We start from the raw sequence: 22328 nt of genomic DNA, 5'->3' as shown, positions 1-22328 counted from the left end.
TGCGCAGCATGGCGGATGGACCACGTTTGGGAGTGAGCAGCATGGCGGATGGAGCACGTTTGGGAGTGCGCAGCATGGCGGATGGAGCACGTTTGGGAGTGCGCAGCATGGCGGATGGACCACGTTTGGGAGTGCGCAGCATAGCGGATGGACCACGTTTGGGAGTGCGCAGCATGGCGGATGGACCACGTTTGGGAGTGCGCAGCATGGCGGATGGACCACGTTTGGGAGTGCGCAGCATGGCGGATGGAGCACGTTTGGGAGTGCGCAGCATGACGGATGGAGCACGTTTGGGAGTGCGCAGCATGGCGGATGGAGCACGTTTGGGAGTGCGCAGCATGCCGGATGGTGCACGATGGGGAGTGCGAAGTATGGCGGATGGAGCACGTTTAGGAGTGCGCAGTATGGCGGATGGAGCACGTTTGGGATGCGCAGCATGGCAGATGGAGCACGTTTGGGAGTGTGCAGCATGACGGATGGACCACGTTTGGGAGTGCGCAGCATGGCGGATGGAGCACGTTTGGGAGTGCGCAGCATGGCGGATGAAGCACGTTTGGGAGTGCGCAGCATAGCGGGTGGAGCACGTTTGGGAGTGCGCAGCATGGCGGATGGAGCATGATGGGGGGTGCGCAGCATGGCGGATGGAGCACGTTTGGGAGTGCGCAGCATGGCGGATGGAGCACGTTTGGGAGTGTGCAGCATGGCGGATAGAGCACGATGGGGAGTGCGCAGCATGGCGGATGGAGCACGTTTGGGAGTGCGCAGCATGGGGGATGCAGCACGATGGGGAGTGCGCAGTATGGCGGATGGAGCACGTTTGGGAGTGCGCAGCATGGCGGATGGACCACGTTTGGGAGTGCGCAGCATGGCGGATGGAGCACGTTTGGGAGTGCGCAGCATGGAGGATGGAGCACGTTTGGCAGTGCGCAGCATGGCGGATGGACCACGTTTGGGAGTGAGCAGCATGGCGGATGGAGCACGTTTGGGAGTGCGCAGCATGGATGGAGCACGTTTGGGAGTGCGCAGCATGGCGGATGGACCACGTTTGGGAGTGCGCAGCATAGCGGATGGACCACGTTTGGGAGTGCGCAGCATGGCGGATGGACCACGTTTGGGAGTGCGCAGCATGGCGGATGGACCACGTTTGGGAGTGCGCAGCATGGCGGATGGAGCACGTTTGGGAGTGCGCAGCATGACGGATGGAGCACGTTTGGGAGTGCGCAGCATGGCGGATGGAGCACGTTTGGGAGTGCGCAGCATGCCGGATGGTGCACGATGGGGAGTGCGCAGTATGGCGGATGGAGCACGTTTAGGAGTGCGCAGTATGGCGGATGGAGCACGTTTGGGATGCGCAGCATGGCAGATGGAGCACGTTTGGGAGTGTGCAGCATGACGGATGGACCACGTTTGGGAGTGCGCAGCATGGCGGATGGAGCACGTTTGGGAGTGCGCAGCATGGCGGATGAAGCACGTTTGGGAGTGCGCAGCATAGCGGGTGGAGCACGTTTGGGAGTGCGCAGCGTGGCGGATGGAGCATGATGGGGGGTGCGCAGCATGGCGGATGGAGCACGTTTGGGAGTGCGCAGCATGGCGGATGGAGCACGTTTGGGAGTGTGCAGCATGGCGGATAGAGCACGATGGGGAGTGCGCAGCATGGCGGATGGAGCACGTTTGGGAGTGCGCAGCATGGGGGATGCAGCACGATGGGGAGTGCGCAGTATGGCGGATGGAGCACGTTTGGGAGTGCGCAGCATGGCGGATGGACCACGTTTGGGAGTGCGCAGCATGGCGGATGGAGCACGTTTGGGAATGCGCAGCATAGGAACCACAAACAACGCCCTACACAGACACCCACACACACACACAACGCTGCACACACACAACACCCAACACACAAACACCGCAGCACACAAATATACGCACATACCGCACAACACACACATTGCTCAAAACATACCTCCCCCCAAAACACACCACACACACACAAACCGCACAACACACACACACACACAACGCTACAGACACACAGCGCTCCACAAACAACGCAACACACGCAACACACATACAACACCGCTCTCACCCCCCGCCACACCCAGAACATGTACAGCGCCCTACACAAACACTTGGTAACTACACACAACAACATCTATATATATATATAACAAAAATCATACATGAACTACACAATACGTAAATTCTAGAATACCCGATGCGTAGAATCGGGCCACCTTCTAGTAATAAATATACACATATTTGGTATCGGCGCTTTCAGAATTGCCGATCTATCAAAATATAAAATCAATTAATCTGATTGGTAAGCGGTGTAGCGAGAAAAAAATTCCAAATGCCAAAATTACTTTTTTGGTCGCCACAACATTGCATTAAAATGTAATAACAGGCGATCAAAACGTAGAATCTGTGCAAAATGGTATTATTAAAAACACTAGCTCAAGATACAAAAAATAAGCCATCACAGAGTCACAGATCCTGAACAAAGAGAACACTACAGGTCTCAGAAAATGGCGTCAAAAGTGTAATTCTTTTTTTTTTTACTAACTTTGGAATTATGTTTCACCACTTAGATAAAAGTAAAACTATATAATTTTCGTATCTATAAACTCATACTTACCTGGGGAATCATAATGCCAGGTCAGTTTTACCATATAGTGAACATGGCAAATAAAAGAAACCCTAAACAATTGTGCAATTGCACTTTTTTGCATTTTCACCGCACTTGGACATTTATCACTAAAACTAATGTGTTCATTCAAAAGTGCAACTTGTCCCACAAAAAAATCACCTATCATATGGCAAGATTGATGGAAAAATAGAAAACGTTAAGGCTCTTGAAAGAAGGGGAGGAAAAAACTAAACCGAAAAATCACCAGGGGTGAAGGGGTAATTATATGTTGCTCCTTTAATTAGTTGGTAATCAAGGAAAAGACAACATAAAGTGTCACGGCCTCATGGGCTGATAATTCATATTAGAATCTGCAGCCAATAAGAGTTCTTATATATAACCCTTCAATGCCTCTACTATTCTAAAGCCTGCTTTACACGCTGCAATGTATCTAACAATGTGTCGGCGGGGTCACGTCATAAGTGACGCACATCCGGCATTGTAAGTACATTGCAGTGTGTGACAGGTACGTGCGATTGCGATTGAACGTTAAAACGTTCATCACATACACATCGTACCTTTCTCTAGAATTGCACGTCAGATTGTTCATCGTACCCGGGGTAGCACACATTGCAGTTTGTGACACCCCGGGAACGATGAACAGATCTTACCTACGTCCTGCGGCTCCCGGCCCACAATGTGGAAGGAAGGAGGTGGGCGGGATGTTTAGGTCCCGCTCAGCTCCGCCCCTCCGCTTCTATTGGCCGGCTGCCGCGTGACGTCGATGTGACGCCGAACGTCCCTCCCACTCCAGGAAGTGGACGTTCGCCACCCCCATCGAGGTCGTATGGAAGGTAAGTACGTGTGACGGGGGTTAATCGTTTGTGTGGCACATTCAACAAATTGAACGTGCCGCACATACGATGGGGGCGTTACAAATCGCATACGATATCGTATGCGAAATTGCAACGTGTAAAGCAGGCTTTACAATATAACATTGCTTAGTAAAGTGGGATTTGGGAAGGACATGAATATAAAAGATGAACCACTTCTATGATATATCAGAACATTTAGCTGCAGATTAGGCTGTGTTTAATAATACAAGCAGCATGGATGTGTAAATGTAAAGGAGAGGATCAGTTATTTTCTAAGCAGTCCTTTAATGCATATAATAAAAGCATAATTCAATATTACAGTGCTTTCAACTACGGCTATGAAATTATGCAAAAAGAAAGACATGACTATCCTCCGGGTCATCAAGGCCAAAGTCAGAGGTTGTTCCTTAGTAATAAAATACAATCAGGGCTTCACACCAAGTTTTCTAGCTCTTGTCAGGAATTGGATGTACTTTTTGAGCTAAAGAAAAATATTTTTTTTTCATGGGAAATGTTGCAATAAAATAAAAAAAAATATTAGTATAGTACCGCACAAAGAGAGTGAAGTTTTAGAAGTTCGACAGGAAATTTGCTGGACTTCCTGCCACTCCTTCCTATCTTTTAATAGAACACAACTAATTAAATGGTCGTTTGTTATTAGACAGCGATCAAAAGATGTGACGGGGAATGGAAAACTGAAACTTATGCTCCTAAATCACTTGCAATTAAATATTGTTTTTATATTTGGGAATACGCAATTAACTGTTTCCATTTTATTCTGAGCAGCTTTAATTTTGTATGAATATATTGTAATCGATCTAAACCCGCCATATTGTCTTCTTTGTGAAATGTATAACAAAGGCTTTGTTCATATGCTACTTTATAAGTGGTAGTTACTTGCAAGATGTAGTGTGAGCCTGTTCACACATGGGTTTGATATTTCATACAATCTTGATAAATATGATGGATCCAGTTTCAAATCCATCCGAACAAATTCCATTGGCTCCCATTGACTTATCTGTTAAAGTGAACCTGTCAGGTGCAATATGCACCCAGATCCACGAGCAGCTCTGGGTGGATATTGCTAATACCTGCCTAACCGTCACTGTATCTAGAAGCATAGGTAAAGAGATCATTAGAAAAAAGTATTTCTAAACATTCCTTATAATATGCTAATAGGCCAGGGACTAGTCGCAAGGGCGTTACTTTCCCCTACTAGTCCGCCCTTTTAGCATGTTAGCACTCCCACAGGGGCATGCTAACATGCTATTCAATGCACTGTCATCAGTGGTGATGCGCGTACCTGTGTCCGCAGTGAACCCTGAACTGAATGTCCCACGCTTCCAGTCATGCGCATTATGAAGCCTGGTATACGTGTCCCAGCTTCAGAGAGGTCTACTGCGCATGACTAGAAGTGCAGGGGTATTCAGCTTCACACCGTCTCTTTCCCCGGCACCTCTCACTGGTTTGTGGGACCCTGTAGCTTGGAGCGGTTGTGGGTCCCTTACTGTCTGTCGGCAGTCTCTCATCCGTATCGCGGGCAGTCCAAACCCTATAGGGTCGGTGTTCTGTACCGGTCCCTGGCTCAATCTTTACTGCTGGTGCCCTTGGATTCTTTGGGTCAGTGAGGTCCGTGAAGGTCCCCACACTGTGCAGGTGTTTGTCAGGTTACCTGAAGCTGTCGCTTGTCCTAGGCCCTGTGCCCCGTCGGTGCTCTGGTTCCAGGGGTACCTGGCCGTACCCTCCCTGGCAACCACTCTCCTATGCCACCTAGGTCACTGCGACACGACCCTGTCTGGAGACACGTCCGTCCCCTTCAACCGTACTTCTCTGTTGTTCTGTCTCTGTCCCCTCTCACCGGGTTGTCGGCTAGTGGACTGCACTGTCTCCACCTCTGGGTGGCCATCCATTGGGTCCCGGACTATTCAGTCACCCCTAATTGGGAGTGGAAACTGGGGATGTTATGTGTTTTGGTGGTACTGGCACTGGTCTTCCAGGTGCCTGGGGCTAGGCCCTGCATCTTTGTCAGGATGCAGTACCTAGTAGTGCCCTGATGGGTTCAGGGGTGCTACAGAATCTTTAAAAATACTTTTTCTAAAGATCCCTTTATCTAAGCTACTAGATATAGGGACGGTTAGGTAGGAATTAACACAATGCATCCAGAACTGCTCGTGGCTCTGGGTGCATATTGCACCTGACAGGCTCCCTTTAATGCTAATTGGAATTCAAAAAGAATTTAAAAAACCTCAATATGAATGGAGTCTAAAAAGTAAAAAAATAAAATAAAAAGTAAAATGAAAAAAACTGAACCCAGCAACCCATACAAATCCCAATGAAACATACTGAACACTTATGTTGTATATCTTGGCTATTTTTTCAGATCCTCTTCCACCCTCTCAGTTTGCAGTGAAAAGGAACACAGTCACATCCTCAAGTTTGCAGGTTTCCTGGACCCCATCTCCTGGATGGGTAGATCATTATGAATTGCAATTACTAAGTAACAAAGGGGAAAATATACAAAAGTATAATGTCCCTGGAAATGTTCCACAAAAAGAAGCTGTATTTACATCCTTGAATTCAGGCACCGAATATGGCATCACCATAACAGCAATATCTGGTAGTAAGAGCAGCTCTACAATTGCTATCAATGGTTCCACAGGTAACAGAAATTCAATCACTGTACATTATTACACTATATAACCTTTTAGCTATTTTTACTTGTTCTGTGAAGCTAAAACAGCAGTTCTCTAACATCAGTTATGCAATAAACAACAAATCAAGACGCCCTCTGTCTGCAACAGTTATTGATGTGCTTCATTTCAAAACCTAAGTAAAAAGACTAATAGCACTTCCATCCTAACAGACAAGTGTGAACAGATGCATACTGAACATGAAATATATTATAACAAATAAAGAGACAGTTGCATTCTGAAATGCTAAGATATATTAACAATGAATATAGGATTATATACATGCATTACTGCTAAGAAAATATAAATAAAAATTGGGATACTTAGCATATTAAAGAGACGAGTTTTATGTGAGCCCAACAGCCAATGCCAAGGCGTATATCTTATGTTAGGTCCCTGTATACTCTAAAGCCTCTCTTTGGGTTAGAAAACACCTTCAATTTATGGGTGGCTAGGAACCTGCTAATAAAGAATTAAAATCATCTAAGACTGATGAGAAAGACTACTCAATCAGAAGGAAAGACCCTATAACCTAAGAAAAACACTGATGGCACATCCTAAAACGAAAGAGTGAAGAAGACCATACATAACATGAAATATATTATAACAGATAAAGAGACAGTTGTACTTTGAAACACTAAGATATGTTAGCAAGGAATATAGGAACAAGATCATGCATTATGCAGGCGTCACACGAGACGATCTATCATGCGATGCATCGTCGGGGTCACGGTTTTTGTTGACACACATCCGGCATCGTTCACGACGTCGTCTCGTGTGACACCTCCGAGCGACGCAGAATTGGTCACAAATCGTGAGTCGTGTACACGTCGCTTATTTTTAAAAAATTGTTTATTTTTCATGGCGCCGGTTGTTCATTGTACACGGGGTAGCACACATCGCTCCGTGTGACACCCCGGGAACGATGAACACAGCTTACCTGCATCCCATGGCACCCGCCGGCAATGCGGAAGGAAGAAGGTAGGGCGGGATGTTTACGTCCCGCTCATCTCCGCACCTCCGCTTCTATTGGCTGGCGGCTGTGTGACGTTGCTGTGACACCGAACGTACCTCCCCTTTCAGGAAGAGGATGTTCGCCGCCCACAGCGAGGTCGCTCTGCAGGTAAGTTCGTGTGATTGCGGTTTAACGACTTTGTGCGACACGGGCAGCGATTTGCCCCTGACGCACAAATGACGGGGGCGGGTACGATCTCTCGTGCGATCGCACGATAGATCGTACCGTGTGACGCCCGCATTGCTGTCAAGAAAATAGATATAAAAATTAAGATTCCTAACAGACAAGTGTGAACAGATGCATACTGAACATGAAATACCGTATATTATAACAAATAAAGAGACAGTTGCACTCTGAAATGCTAAGATATATTAACAATGAATATAAGATTATATACATGCATTATTGCTAAGAAAATAGATATAAAAATTGGGATACTTAGCATAGAAAAGAGGCAAGTTTTATATGATCCCAACAGCCAATGTAAGGCGTATCTCTCAATATTGGGTCCCTATCTACGCTAATGCCTCACTTTGGGTTAGAAAACCCTCTATTTTATGAGTGAATAGGAACCTGCTAAAATGAATTAAAATCGTCTAAAGCCTGCCTTACACGCTACAATATATCTTACAATGTGTCGGCGGGGTCACGTCGTAAGTGACGCACATCCGACATTGTAAGGTACATTGCAGTGTGTGACAGGTACGTGCGATTGCGATTGAACGTTAAAACGTTCATTGCATACACATCGTACCTTTCTCTAGAATTGCACGTCAGACTGTTCATCGTACCCAGGGTAGCACACATTGCAGTGTGTGACACCCCGGGAACGATGAACAGATCTTACCTACGTCCTGCGGCTCCCGGCCCACAATGTGGAAGGAAGGAGGTGGGCGGGATGTTTATGTCCCGCTCAGCTCCGCCCCTCAGCTTCTATTGGCCGGCTGCCGTGTGACGTTGATGTGACGCCGAACGTCCCTCCCACTGCAGGAAGTGGATGTTCGCCGCCCACATCGAGGTCGTATGGAAGGGTAAGTACGTGTGACGGGGGTCAATCGTTTGTGCAACACGTTCACCAAATTGAACATGCCCACATACGATGGGGGCGTTGCAAATCGCATACCATATCGTATGCGAAATTGCAACGTGTAGAGCTGGCTTAAGGCTGATGAGGAGGAGAGCTCAATCAGAAGGCATAACCCCATAATCTAAGTAAAAAGACTGATGGCACTTCATCCCAAAGCATTTCTGCCTTCTGCATGATCTCCACTTCATCATCATCATATTTCCATTGCATGACTATTGTCTTCATGTTAGAAATGTAATGGTATAATACATATGGTATTTTCCACAATGTGTATTTTATAATATATATTTTCTCTTTTTTTTTTTAATAGTTCCAATGCCTGTGAAGAGTATTGATGTTAGTAGTAAATCAGACAGTATTCATGTATCATGGATTCCTGGTTCTGGCAATATAGAATATTACAAGGTTATTTTATTACATCAGCAAAAGATAATTAGTAAACTTAATCTTGCTAAACAAATAACTACACACACTTTTAATGAACTCCTACCCGGATATACCTATAATATCACTGTGATAACTGAAGCTGCCGGCCTGCAAAACTGGAACTCCAACTTAGCGCGGACCGGTAAGAATTGAGAAATGTTACTTAGCCTTTTCACCAGCATCTGGGCACTTGCTCATGTTGGTCCAGTCATCTAACCCATTTGTTCTTCATTGACTAGCTCCTGCTGAAGTGTCTGATCTATCTGTGCTGAATGAAGGAAGTTGTACAAAATTAAAGGTTCGCTGGAAAACACCTCGAGGCAAACTGGATTCCTACAATATTACTTTATCTGAGAACGGATCTATCAAACACAGCAGAACTCTGAATTCTGCCACCACTGAAGTCACCTTTAATGATCTAACACCAGGGCGTTTGTATCAAGTTGATGTAATTTCTATCGCTGGGGAACTAAGTGCTGACAAGATGGCAACTGGCAGGACGGGTAAGTATCAGTGATCTTGTTTAGCTAATATCTATAACATTACATGATACTCTTGAATTGCTAAAAATAATACCATCTTTACTGACATATTATAATTTGCTATGTTATGCAGCAATTAATATATGAGGCATCGGCAGCGAGACGTGATGTACCATTTTTAAAAGATGCCAATGACGCTCTTTACTGGCCACAAGATAATTAGTGACTTCTTATCTTTTGTTATTTGCTGCTACAAGATTCTGGCTGCATTAATGTACATTTGATAGTAGGAACTGCCCAGAGGATGAAGATATGGGATATGCAGCTACTTAATGATTACAATGCATGCAATTGAAATGAATTTATTAACAAACAGGATAAAATAAGACTAGAAAGAAACCAGTCATGCCCCAGGGAAGTTTGCAAGTGTGCCACATTATCAGTGTCATACATAGAAAGCTGAGGCTACATAGATAATGTCTGAACTGGACCCCTTAATGGGCTCTTGACTGTTATTAAGCAACCCAAAGGGTTCCCACAATCGCATTGTGTGGGTCAGAGGCACCTCATATCTAACCACTTAGATACAATGTTCGCTGTTCACCACAGCATCTAAAGTGCTAAATTGCTGTAACCAGAGCCAGCTCTGTTCATAGCAATTATTAACAGGTCTCTGCAAGCTATAATAGCCAGATTCTGTTGGGCATTTGGCAGGCTCAGCACGTGAGCACACTTCAGCCATAATTATATGATGGATGCCGGGATAAGTGGAAGGATGTCAGGTAGAGGAGCTAGGCCCCTTCAACTCACGAGCCACAGCAGCTGTATGGTACACAAAGGTGATTAAACTGGTTTTGATGAATTGGGCCTAATGTGTATGGAAATTCAAGCAGTCTATCTTGGCCTCCTTGGGGGCCATGCAGTCCCATGCCCCTGTTGGCTTCTTTGATGCCCTACAAGCCAGCTTCAGTGGCATGAGCAATGAAGGAATGTGTCTGGCTTTTGTTCTGTGAGCAGGTGATAAGATGCAATGGCGCAGGATATGAGGAGCCAGTGGTGACTGAACCAACAATGGTTTTATTAACTTTATGCAAATTAAGAATTATGAGAGATAATTAAATGACACAAGTAACAGTGGTAAATCTGAGTACTTCACATATTATAAATTAGCAACACAGATATCCGGAATACAATCACAGGATTATTTACAAGGTATTACTCTTATCACTAAAAGTTACCGTTGGTGTTACTCTAAATCCCCCTAGTAAGGAAATTACACCATCACTCTATTTGTTACTTTAGTGGCTTAACTAAAAAATGCTATATAGTGTATAGCCCCTAGTGGAGTCAATGATGTTACTCGCTAGACCACAAGTCCAAATTGGGGGTTTCCTCACACACTTAACAGGCTGGCCATCTCTAGTCTTTGAAGTGCGGCCTAAGTCCCCACTTCATACCGTATCTCTGCACAGGATGCAACTGCCTGGCTTTGGATCTTGACTGTTGTAATCTGCGGCTTGAAGTTTGGGCTCTGGACCTTCACCAGTGTAGTCTGGTCTTCCTCGGGTACTTTTACCGACGCAGGTCATGGGCTTCCACTGGGTTTGATAACAGCTCTTCTACCCAACTCAGGACACAATCTTCTACAGGAGATGAGTGACACCGATCACGGTCATCTACTGGCGCAGGTTACAATCTTCTACTAGCATGGGTAATGTGCTTCTACTGGTGCAGGTCAGGGTCGTCTACTTAGCTTAGGTCATGAATCTTCCTCTCAGCTTAGGTCACCAATTTTCCTCTCAGCTTGGTCCATGGATCTTCTTCTAAGCCAAGGTGATTAATCTTTCTCTCAGTTTGGATCACTGATCTTCCTTGCAACTCAAGTCTTCTCTGGGATCTCACTGCTCTAGAACCCTTTTGTGACAATGGGGCTGCAAGCCTGCTTCACTGCCACTCAGCTTTCCTGGATTTTGGCACCAACTCCTCTCCTCTTGGCTTGGCAACTGCAACACACCTCTCACCTGACCTGACATATCTTCTAATCCCTTCCCTACATTATTATTATTATTATTATTATTTATTTATAGAGCACCATTAATTCCATGGTGCTGTACATGAGAAGGGGGTTACATACAAAATACGTATACAAGTTACAGTAGACAGACTAGTACAGAGGGAAGAGGGCCCTACCCTTGCGGGCTTACATTCTATAGGATTATGGGGAGGAGACAATAGGTGGGGTGTAGGTCAGGCGGCAGCTCCGCACGGTGGTCGGGCGGCAGCTCCGCACGGTGGTCGGGCGGCAGCTCCGCACGGTGGTCGGGCGGCAGCTGCGCACGGTGGTCGGGCGGCAGCTGCGCACGGTGGTCGGGCGGCAGCTCCGCACGGTGGTCGGGCGGCAGCTCCGCACGGTGGTCGGGCGGCAGCTCCGCACGGTGGTCGGGCGGCAGCTCCGCACGGTGGTCGGGCGGCAGCTGCGCACGGTGGTCGGGCGGCAGCTCCGCACGGTGGTCGGGCGGCAGCTGCGCACGGTGGTCGGGCGGCAGCTCCGCACGGTGGTCGGGCGGCAGCTGCGCACGGTGGTCGGGCGGCAGCTCCGCACGGTGGTCGGGCGGCAGCTCCGCACGGTGGTCGGGCGGCATTAAAAACACACTCAACTCTTTCATTCCTGTCTACACTTATTCTTTTGCCAGCAGATGGTGATATTTCCTTGCAGACACTAGGAGAGATCAGCTGAATGTGTTCTCTGCTTAGCTAAATGTGTCTTCTACTTAACCAACTCTCTTCCACATGCGCCAGTTTGACCTGTGAGACAACAATCAAGCCAGGACTGTATATCTTCTGAGGAGAACAGAACCACCCCATATGACACTCCACATATAACATGTGCTACATTAAAACTTTATTTTTTTCATTTATGTCATCAGAGATACTTTAGAAAGTGACATCTTTATAACCTATGACCATTCTCCAGAATACTATGATGGTAGTTTAGGGGCTTTATATGTAATGAAAGATGTACTTTTATGCCTTATCCAAGAAGCTTTTGCAATATCTGCTGTTTTGAAACTTTATAATCAGCAGTAATGAAATAAGATGGAATATCTATTTTATTTTGACTTTTTATTTTATAGTTCCAGAGAAAGTTACAGATCTAAAAGCAGTCAGTAATGGTGTGAAATCTCTCCGAGTAAGTTGGATGCCACCTGCTGGTGATTGGGATGAATATCATATTCTGCTCTACAACCAATCCATCGTTTTGCTGAATAGCACTGTTGAAGAACATTTTAGAGAGTTCATCATTCAAGACATGGGACTTATACCTGGAAGGCAGTATGATGTTGCTGTGGTGGTGGAGAGTGGTGGATTGAAAAATGCTGCATATTGCAAAGGCAGAACAGGTCAGCTCTTACTTGTTTTTCTAATACTTTGTGCTAACAAGTTTTACCTACTAGCTTTTTATCTGGTGAAAAAACACAGCCATTGTAGACTTCAGATAGATTTGTTTCATTCCATAGTCTAGATCCCATCTTTAGAACAATTTAAATTACATTACACATCGAAGAACAGGACTGTTAGTATTGTGCTCCGTCTCAACGGTTGCATTCATAAACAGCAAGAGATACATAAAAAGTAACATAAAAACAATAGACACTATGAAGATTAAATAAATCTGATTGCATGTGCTATTAACAAACCCTCTTGTCTTCTGATATAGCTCCTCAGTCTGTCCAGCAACTCCGGGTTAAACACATCAATGAATCTTCATTTATCATCATATGGGTGACACCTCTTGCCGAATGGGACAGCTATGTGGTTTCACTAGCAGACAGAGATCTTGTTCTTATCAATAAAGTTCTTGCTAAAGAAGCTAAAGAGTATTCTTTTACTGACCTAGTACCTGGACGAAAATATACTGCCAAAGTTACAAGTATCAGTGGGGAACTTAACAACTGGGCCTCTGTAGACGGAAGAACAGGTAAAATCACTATCTGCATGATGCAACCTTTAACTTTCAGCACTGACCCTGGTCCTTTTTAGGAGTTAGGCTGGTTTCACACTACGTCTTTTTAACATGCGTCAGGAACGTTTTTTTGCTGCAAAAGCGGATCCTGCTTTTACAGCAAAAAACGCATGCTAACGCATCTGTTATTTTGCAGGATCCTGTCACTGGATGTTTAGGGGCGGGCATTGGAGTCATGTGATCGGGAGTGAGGGGAACTAAACGTGCCAGACTGGGAGCTGGCATCTGACAGCTGCAGACGCTCGTAACCAAGGTAAACATCGGCCTTGGATACCCGATATTTATCTTGGTTACGAGTGTCTGCAGCTGCTAGGAGCAGGGCTGCCTGCACACGTTACCAACGTAAACATCGGGTAACTAAGAGAAGTGGTTACCCGATGTTTACCTTGGTTACGAGTGTCCGCAGCTCTCAGGTGGGAGAGAGAGGGAGGGGAGGAAGGGGGAAAGACAGAGATAGGGAGGAGGAGAGAGAGACAGATCACACGAGACTGGTTCTGGGCATGCTCAGTACTTTCTGGGCATGCTCAGTACAAAAGCAGGATCCTGTTACAACGCAACTCAACGCATTCTGCTAGGCAGGATCCAGCGCTCATTGAAATGCATTGCAGCTCGCGGCGCAATGTGAAGGATCCTGTGAGATGCGTTATTTTAACAAAGGTAAAAAACGCTACAAGTAGCGTTTTTGAAACATGTTAATATAACGCAAAAGTACGGATCCTGTGTCTAACGCACGCAAACGCATGCGAACGCAGGTGGACGCAAGTCCATTGCAAATGCATTGAAGTGAAAACGCATTTGCACTGGATCCGTTTTTCCGCTAAAAAAACGTTATGGACGGATGTTAAATAAACGTAGTGTGAAACCAGCCTTATGGGACCATTGGGACACATACTGTTAAAATCATTGACTGATACAAGTGATGAAGGGATAATGTCTAAATCTGCAATGTGAATTTCAACACATCTACTTAAAAATTATCAAAAAAGGAAGGGTGGGAAGGAAAACTAAGGGGACTTGGCTCAAGAGCAGCAGGAAGGAAAAGGGTGATAACATTAATACGTACTTCTACATTCTTGTATTATTGTGGAACTAAAGCGGTCACTCAGTAATGCTCTATATAGTATTTTATAGGGTATATCTTAGATTATACCACATTCTGAAGTGGGGCAAAGTAGTAAGACTTGTTTTTCCTGAAAAATAGCTTTAAGGAAAATCAAGACTGCAGTTCAGTCTAAAGAGGTCTTCATCAGTAAAAGTTGTCAGTGGTTTTGAAAGCACTAGTAAGGTCAAAGATAATAATTAGTGGATGGTCACCATTAGCCTAAGGGAGAGCAATTTTTGCTGAATGCAGAGAACACAATTTAGGCTGATGCATATCAAGTACATACATAGTAAGATAATAGGTTATACACTAAAGGCCCAGTCACACTAAACAACTTACCAGCAATCCCAACAACGATACAACCTGATAGGGATCGCTGGTAAGTTGCTAGGAGGTCACTGGTGAGATGTCACACTTAGCGACGCTCCAGCAATCACACCAGCAACCTGACCTGGCAGGGATCGCTGGAGCGTCGCTACACATGGAAGCATGCTGCGCTTGGTAACTAAGGTAAATATTGGGTAACCAACCCGATATTTACCTTGGTTACCAGCGCACACCGCTTAGCGCTGGCTCCCTGCACACCTAGCCACAGTAAACATCGGGTTAATTACCCGATGTGTACTCTGCTAGGTGTGCAGGCAGCAGGGAGCCGGCTTCTGCGGACGCTGGTAACCACGGTAAACATCGGGTAACCAAGAAGCCCTTCCCTTGGTTACCCGATATTTACCATTGTTACCAGCGTCCGCCGCTCTCAGCTGTCAGTGCCGGCTCCTGTTCCCTGCACTCCTAGCCACAGTACACATCGGGTTAATTACCCGATGTGTACTCCAGCTATGTGTGCAGAGAGCAGGTAGCCGGCACTGACAGCTGAGAGCGGCGGACGCTGGTAACGAAGGTAAATATCGGGTAACCAAGGTAAGGGCTTCTTGGTTACCCGCTGTTTACCGTGGTTACCAGCATCCGCAGAAGCCGGCTCCTGCTGCCTACACATTTAGTTGTTGCTCTGTCACTGTCACACACAGCGATGTGTGCTTCCCAGCGGGAGAGCATCAACTAAAAAATGGTCAAGGACATTCAGCAACAACCAACGACCTCACAGCAGGGGCCAGGTTGTTGCTGGATGTCACACACAGCAACATCGCTAGCAAGTTGTGCCTCAGCAGCGATGTTGCTAGCGATGTTGCTTAGTGTGACGATACCTTAACATTTCTTGTAGGCTACGGACAAATGGTGGCTAGGAAACTTGGTGGTCACATTTATGAAGAAGATTTGTTAGATGGTTGATTCTTGGTAAATAGTTTTTTGTTTCATTTAGGTACAGTATCTCCCAAATTAGTGCAAAGGGTCAGGGTCAGGAATACCAGTTGTCAACTAGAATAGCCAACACGATTACAAATGTGTTCTGCCCCTCTGTAAAAATCATATATTACAAATGGGTGTAGGTAGGATTATGAAATAATGATTGATGGTGAAGTGGTTGAACTTAGTGAATAAAGGGTGTATTTTACACCGACCAAATATAGTGAATGAGTGTTCCTAGGAACACTTGTTTCCCAATAATCAGTCAGCGTAAAGCAGTTACCAAAACCTGATGAACGAGGGTGAAATGATTTTTAACCTTGATTAAAAATCATTATCTGCAGCACATCGTCACGTATGACACATGATATGTGCTACCGAGATAAATGACAGCCTATGTGTACAGAATGATACCTTACAAATTGGTCTGTACCCATGGGTAATGCAGTCAGCCTGTCTAAATAGGTTATTAAATGACCACCAATCAGCTTACATGTAAGCCATCAGCAATTGTTTATCTACTACAGTTGTATGCTGGACATGCACCTGAGTAGACAGAAAAATCTTGGTCTCTGCGGTCTAATGTATGGAGTCAAGTCAAGGGATTAATTGGCCATATACATACAAGGTGTGGCAGCACACTGTGATTAATGAATACATGAACTCCAATATTTCTACAAATGTTACTGTCACGGGCGGAGGAGGGGACGCCGCGCTCTCCCACTGCTCAGGTCCGGCTGCCGCTGCGGCTGCTGCGGCCTGCTGCTGCTGCTCAGTGGCTCGAGCGATGGGCCGGATCCCGGGGACTCGAGCGGCGCTCCTCGCCCGTGAGTGAAAGGAGATTGGTATTTGGGATTGTTTATTGTCCGTGACGCCACCCACGGTTGTGGTGATTGTGTTGACACCACCGCTGCTCTGTATGGGGATCCCGGGGACTGATGACAGGGAGCAGCAAAGTTGTTGGTTCTCCCCTCCGTGGGTAGGGGGTAGTTGTCCCGGGGACCAGTGATGAGGTGGGTGATGAGGGATGGCGGGGCCGGTACAGGGCTTGGTGGGGTGCAGGGACGCAGGGGCAGCGCTGTGCCTTGCGGCACTGTGGTACTCACTCAGCCTGAGACAGGGACACAGTTCTCGGTTAAACACACGGCTGGAAAGACGGTTCCCACGGACGGCTGCACTTGCTTTTCCCCAATAGTTGACGGTGACGGTCCCTTTTCCTGCACCTAATGTTTCTGTGTTGGTAGCGATGGGTTCCCACCGGTTACCCACTCCTCGGCTTCAATCTGGGCCGAAGGAGCCCCTCTCTTTGCCCGCAGGCGCTGGCCCTGAGAACCTGGTGCCCTGGCGGTGGCGGTGTCTCTCTCCAACGGTTGGACTGTTGCCTTCAATCGGGACTTGGTTGTTGGGAGACCCAGAGGTCCCCTTCACTAACAGATTTGGCAAATTCACGGCGACTGCTAGCATTGCCGGGATCCGAAAGGCCCCTGCCAATGGTGCTGACTGCTCTTCGTATACTGCTCCGGTACCGCCGGGCCACCACCCGTCCGCGGTCCTTTCGGCAACCTCCAAGCAGCCTCTCCTGCAGACAGTCACCGCCGTCTGCTGACCTTGCTGTCTCAGTCCGGGGCACACACCCGGACCAACTTCAGGCTTTCTTAACTGTTCCTTTACACTGTCTCTACTCTTACTGTCCTCCTTTACCACTTCCTTCTACTTCACTCCTCTAAACTCATCTGCCTGGTTTCCCGCCTCCAGGGCTGTGAACTCCTCGGTGGGTGGAGCCAACCGCCTGGCCCACCCCCTGGTGTGGACATCAGCCCCTGGAGGAAGGCAACAAGGATTTTAGGTTAGCCTTGGTGTTCCTATCTGGGGTGTAGAGTGTGGTGGTGTTATGACCTGTGACCCCTGGCTTGCCCAGGGCGTCACATTACTAACATGAAGTACTTAGTTAGCAGTATAATGGGCCCCACATTGCCTTACCCTCATATAGTATAATGCACCTGCAGAGCCCCCCCATATAGTATAATAGGCCCACATACATATTCCTCTAAATAGTATAATGGGCCCTACATAGTCCTCCATACAGTATAATGGATCCCCATAGTCCTCTATGTAGTATAATGGGCCCCACATTGCTTTTTATATAGTATAATGTTCTCTATATAGTATAATGTGCCTCATAGAGTCCTTCATATAGTATAATGTGCTCCATACTGTATATGATAATATGTCCCACATAGTCCTGCATATAGTATAATGTGCTCCATATATTATAATGTGTCCCACATACTCCTCCATATAGCATATACCGTGTGCAGAATTATTAGGCAAGTTGTATTTTATAGGATTTTTTTTATTATTGATCAACAACTATGTTCTCAATCAACCCAAAAGACTCATAAATATCAAAGCTTAATATTTTTGGAAGTTGGAGTGGGTTTATTTTAGATTTGGCTATCTTAGGAGGATATCTGTTTGTGCAGTTAACTAATACTGTGCAGAATTATTATTTTCACCAGGTAAACCAATATTACTGCACAAAATTTAGAAATAAAGACTTCTGACATACAATAACAAAACCCCAAAAAATTTGTGACAAATATAGCCACCTTTCTTTATGATGACACTCAACAACCTACCATCCATAGATTCTGTTAGTTGCTTGACCTGTTTACGATCAACATTGCATACAGCAGCCACCACAGCCTCCCAGACCAGAGGTGTACTGTTTTCCCTCCCTGTAGATCTCACATTTTATGAGGGACCACAGGTTCTCTATGGGGTTCAGATCAGGTAAACAAGGGGGCCATGTCATTATTTTTTCATCTTTTAGACCTTTACAGGCCAGCCATGCTGTGGAGTAGTTGGATGCATGTGATGGTTGCATTGTCCTGCATGAAAATCATGTTTTTCTTGAACGATACCGACTTCTTCCTGTACCACTGCTTGAAGAAGTTGTCTTCCAGAAACTGGCAGTAGGTTTGGGAGTTGAGCTTCACTCCATCCTCAACCCGAAAAAGTCCCACAAGTTCATCTTTGATGATACCAGCCCATACCAGTACCCGACCTCCACCTTGCTGGCGTCTGAGTTGGAGTAGGGCTCTCTGCCCTTTACTGATCCAGTCTCTGGCCCATCCATCTGGCCCATCAAGAGTCACTCTCATTTCATCAGTCCATAAAACCTTTGAAAAATCAGTCTTAGAATATTTCTTGGCCCAGTCTTGATGTTTTATCTTATGTTTCTTGTTCAAAGGTGGTCATTTTTCAGCCTTCCTTACCTTGGCCATGTCCCTGAGTATGGCACACCTTGTGCTTTTTGTTACTCCAGTAATGTTGCAGCTCTGAAATATGGCCAAAATGGTGGTAAATGTCTTCTTGGCAGTTTCACTCTTGATTTTCCTCAATTCATGGGCAGTTATTTTGCGCCTTTTTTAGCCAACAGGCTTCTTTCGACCCTGTTGGCTATTTGCCATGAAACACTTGATTGTTCGGTGATCACGCTTCAAAAGTTTGGCAATTTCAAGACTGCTGCATGCTTCTGCAAGACATCTCACAATTTTAGACTTTTCAGAGCCCATTAAATCTCTCTTCTGACCCATTTTGCCAAAGGAAAGGAAGTTGCCTAATAATTAAGCACATCTTATATAAGGTGTTGATGTCATTACACCACACCCCTCCTCATTACAGAGATGCACATCACCTGATTTACCTAAAGGGGTGGTTCACCAATTTTTTTATTTCTATATGAGTCTAACTTACCATTTTAGGTGTTTTCTTCATTGGCTTCTATTTGCAGCTCTGGCACTGAGCGGCGCTATCCTGCACGCTCAGTGCCAGTCACATGACCCCCTGATGCTGCGACCGCTAGTATCCTCTTACGTCCCGTCAAGTTCCGGGCTCTGAAACTGGATGGTTACATCAGAGGATGCTGGCGCCACTCACATTGATTGACTGTGCTGTGGGCGGTGACTACCGCACGTCACAGCCAAGCATCGAGGGGATGATCCGGAGGGAGTGAAGAGGGCTGAGCATCCGGCAGATGTTTGAGGCACGGAGCGCCAGTGTGGAGTACAAGGGGGGTTTCTTCAGTTGAAACCCCCCCTGTCATGTAAGTATGTGATCTCACTCTCCACCCGCTGCTCTGCTCTGATGTCAGGAGAATGGGCGGTGTCCAGCGGTGTGATCATGTGCTCCTCCCACCAGCACTACACGACGCAGCAAGACACTGACAAGCTGGTGACATGCAATACTGCATGTGTCAGAGCAGAGCTGCTCTGTCACCTGTCCTGCTGCATGGGACCAACTGTCTCCACTCTGTCACCTGCACAACAAATCACAGAGAGGAGCAAGTGGAGCAAGTTGGTGACAGAGCACCTCTCTCCCCCTTCTCTCTTCTCTCCCTCCTCTCTTCTCCCCCCCTCTCTACTCTTCCCCCACTCTCTTCTCTCCCCCCACTCTCTTCTCCCCCCCTCTCTCCCTCCTCTCTCCCCCTCTTCTCCCCCCCTCTTTTCCCTCTCTCTCTTTTCCCTCTCTCTCTTTTTTCCTCTCTTTTTCCTCTCTATCTCTTTTCCCTCTCTCTTTTCCCTCTTTCCCTCTTTTCCCCCCTCTCTCTCTCTTTTCCCTCTCTCTCTTTTCCCTCTCTCTTTTTTCCCTCTCTCTCTTTTCCTTCTCTCTCTTTCTTTTGCCTCTCTCTCTCTTTTTCCTCGCTCTTTTCCCTTGCTCTTTTCACTCTCTCTTTTCCCTCTCTTTTCCCTCTCTCTCTCTTTTCCCTCGCTTTCTCTCTTTTCCCGTGCTCTCTCTCTCTTTTCCCTCGCTCTCTCCTGGCATGGTCAGTACATAAATCTCTTGATCGTTGAGGGTGAGAGGGAGAAATAAACATGGAGACCCTAATGTGTCTATGTATTTATTTCTAATAAAGTATTTTTCTCTGTGTGATGTCTTTTTTTTTTTAACCCTTTATTGGAAATTCTTAATGGCCGGGTCAAACTTGGCCTGACATTAAGAATCTAGGGCTTTATACCAGCTGGTAAAACATAACTTTTATTGACCCCTTATTACCTGGCACCAGGGACACTGGAGGAGTTGGATACAGCGCTAGAAGATGGCGCTTCTATGAAAGCGCCATTTTCTGGGGCTGCTGTGGACTGCAATTCGCAGTAGGGGGGGCAGAAAGCTTTGGCCACCCTGCGCTGCGGATTCCAATCCCCAGCTGCCTACTGGCTGGACACAAAAAAATGAGCGAAGGCCACGTCATTTTTTTTTGTAAATTATTTCATGAAATAATTTAAAAAAAAAGGCGGCTTCCCTATATTTTTGGTTCCCAGCCGGGTACAAATAGGCAGCTGGGGGTTGGGGGCAGCCCGTACCTGCCTGCTGTACCTGGCTAGCGTACAAAAAATATGGTGAAGCCCACGTCATTTTTTTTTTAAGTTTTTAGGCAAAAACCTTTAAAAAAAAAAAAAAGGCTGTCCTGGATTTTCCATTGCCAGTGAAGGTAACACCAAGCAGCGGGGGTTAGCAGCCAGTAGCTGCTTGGGTTACCCTTAGCAATAGAAAATGCAGCGGGAGCCCACACTTTTTTTTTACCCCTAACCCTAGGGTTAGGGTTATGTGTTTGTTTTTGTTTTATTTTTAATGAATTTTTTTAAAAATAAAATCGACATGGGCTTCTCCCATCGAGCACCAGAGCATTTTACTGCTCATTCATCCCTACTCTTGACCACAGCGCCAGCAGAACAAGTAATCAGATGACTCCAGTGTCGGACGATTACTTGTTCTGTGTCCCCCTGCATTCATCGCAGCATGTGCGGGCTGTGAGGTCACCTGAGTTCAGTCCAGCACTGGAGTCAGCTGATCTGAACTGAGCTGAACTCCAGCCCACACATGCTGCGATGGATGCAGCGGGACACAGAACAAGTAAGGCCTAAGCCAGACGGCGAGAAAAACGGTGCGAGTGGAGTGCGATAAAACATCGCACTCCATTCGGACCAATATTAGCCTGTGTATTAGCGCACATGAGCAATTATTTTCTGAGCCCAAATCGGACTGAGAAAACAATCGCAGCATGCTGCAATTGTAATGCAAGACTCTTTCTCTCGCACCCATTCAAGTGTATGGTGTGAGAGAAAAATCGTACTGCACTCGCGGTACATCGGTGTTCCGCGAGTGCAGAACGAGAATCGCAATAGCTGGCAACGGAGGAGATAGGGAGATAAATCCCTCCCTCCCCTCCTCAGAGCCAGCCCGCCTGCCCCTCCGCAGCGCTGGCCCGCCCCTCCTGAGTGCTGGACCGCCCCCCCCCGCAGCTGAGGTCCGCTCGCACAGTCGGACCTCAGTCACAGGGACACAGGCATGACACTCGGCTGATCTGAACTCAGCTGAACTCCTGACCACACAGCCTGCACACGGTGCAATGTGATTGGCAGCAGGCAGTGACCACTGTTAACCTGCATCCATTGCAGCGTGTGCGGGCTGTGAGATCAGGAGTCAGCTGACTCCAGTACTGGCCGATAAATTCTGTGTCCCGCTGCAGAAGGATCCAGTAATATAACGGTTGCATGCGTTGCACATTTAATCCACAGGATCCAGTCATATGCGGTTTGCGGTTTAGGCAAAAAAACGCTGATGTGAAAGTATCCTGCAAAATGCATGCCACATGGATGATACGGACGACACACAGACTAGGCAAGAGGGAAAAAAAGCAAT

General features: G+C 46.5%; 1 protein-coding gene across 2 annotated transcripts in view; it reads left to right on the top strand.

Annotated features, from left to right (window-relative positions):
• Positions 1-22328, top strand: part of PTPRB (protein tyrosine phosphatase receptor type B) — a 177564-nt gene that overhangs the window by 76361 nt on the left and 78875 nt on the right. For both annotated transcript variants that reach the window (XM_075344888.1, XM_075344889.1), the window contains 5 exons: positions 5876-6154; positions 8598-8855; positions 8953-9216; positions 12330-12596; positions 12914-13174. In XM_075344888.1, the coding sequence (XP_075201003.1) occupies positions 5876-6154; positions 8598-8855; positions 8953-9216; positions 12330-12596; positions 12914-13174 (1329 nt within the window). The remainder of the gene's footprint in view (positions 1-5875; positions 6155-8597; positions 8856-8952; positions 9217-12329; positions 12597-12913; positions 13175-22328) is intronic.

This window comes from Anomaloglossus baeobatrachus, chromosome 4, assembly GCF_048569485.1.
Source record: "Anomaloglossus baeobatrachus isolate aAnoBae1 chromosome 4, aAnoBae1.hap1, whole genome shotgun sequence".
NCBI lineage: Eukaryota > Metazoa > Chordata > Amphibia > Anura > Aromobatidae > Anomaloglossus > Anomaloglossus baeobatrachus.
This window is presented reverse-complemented; position numbering and strand designations above follow the sequence as displayed.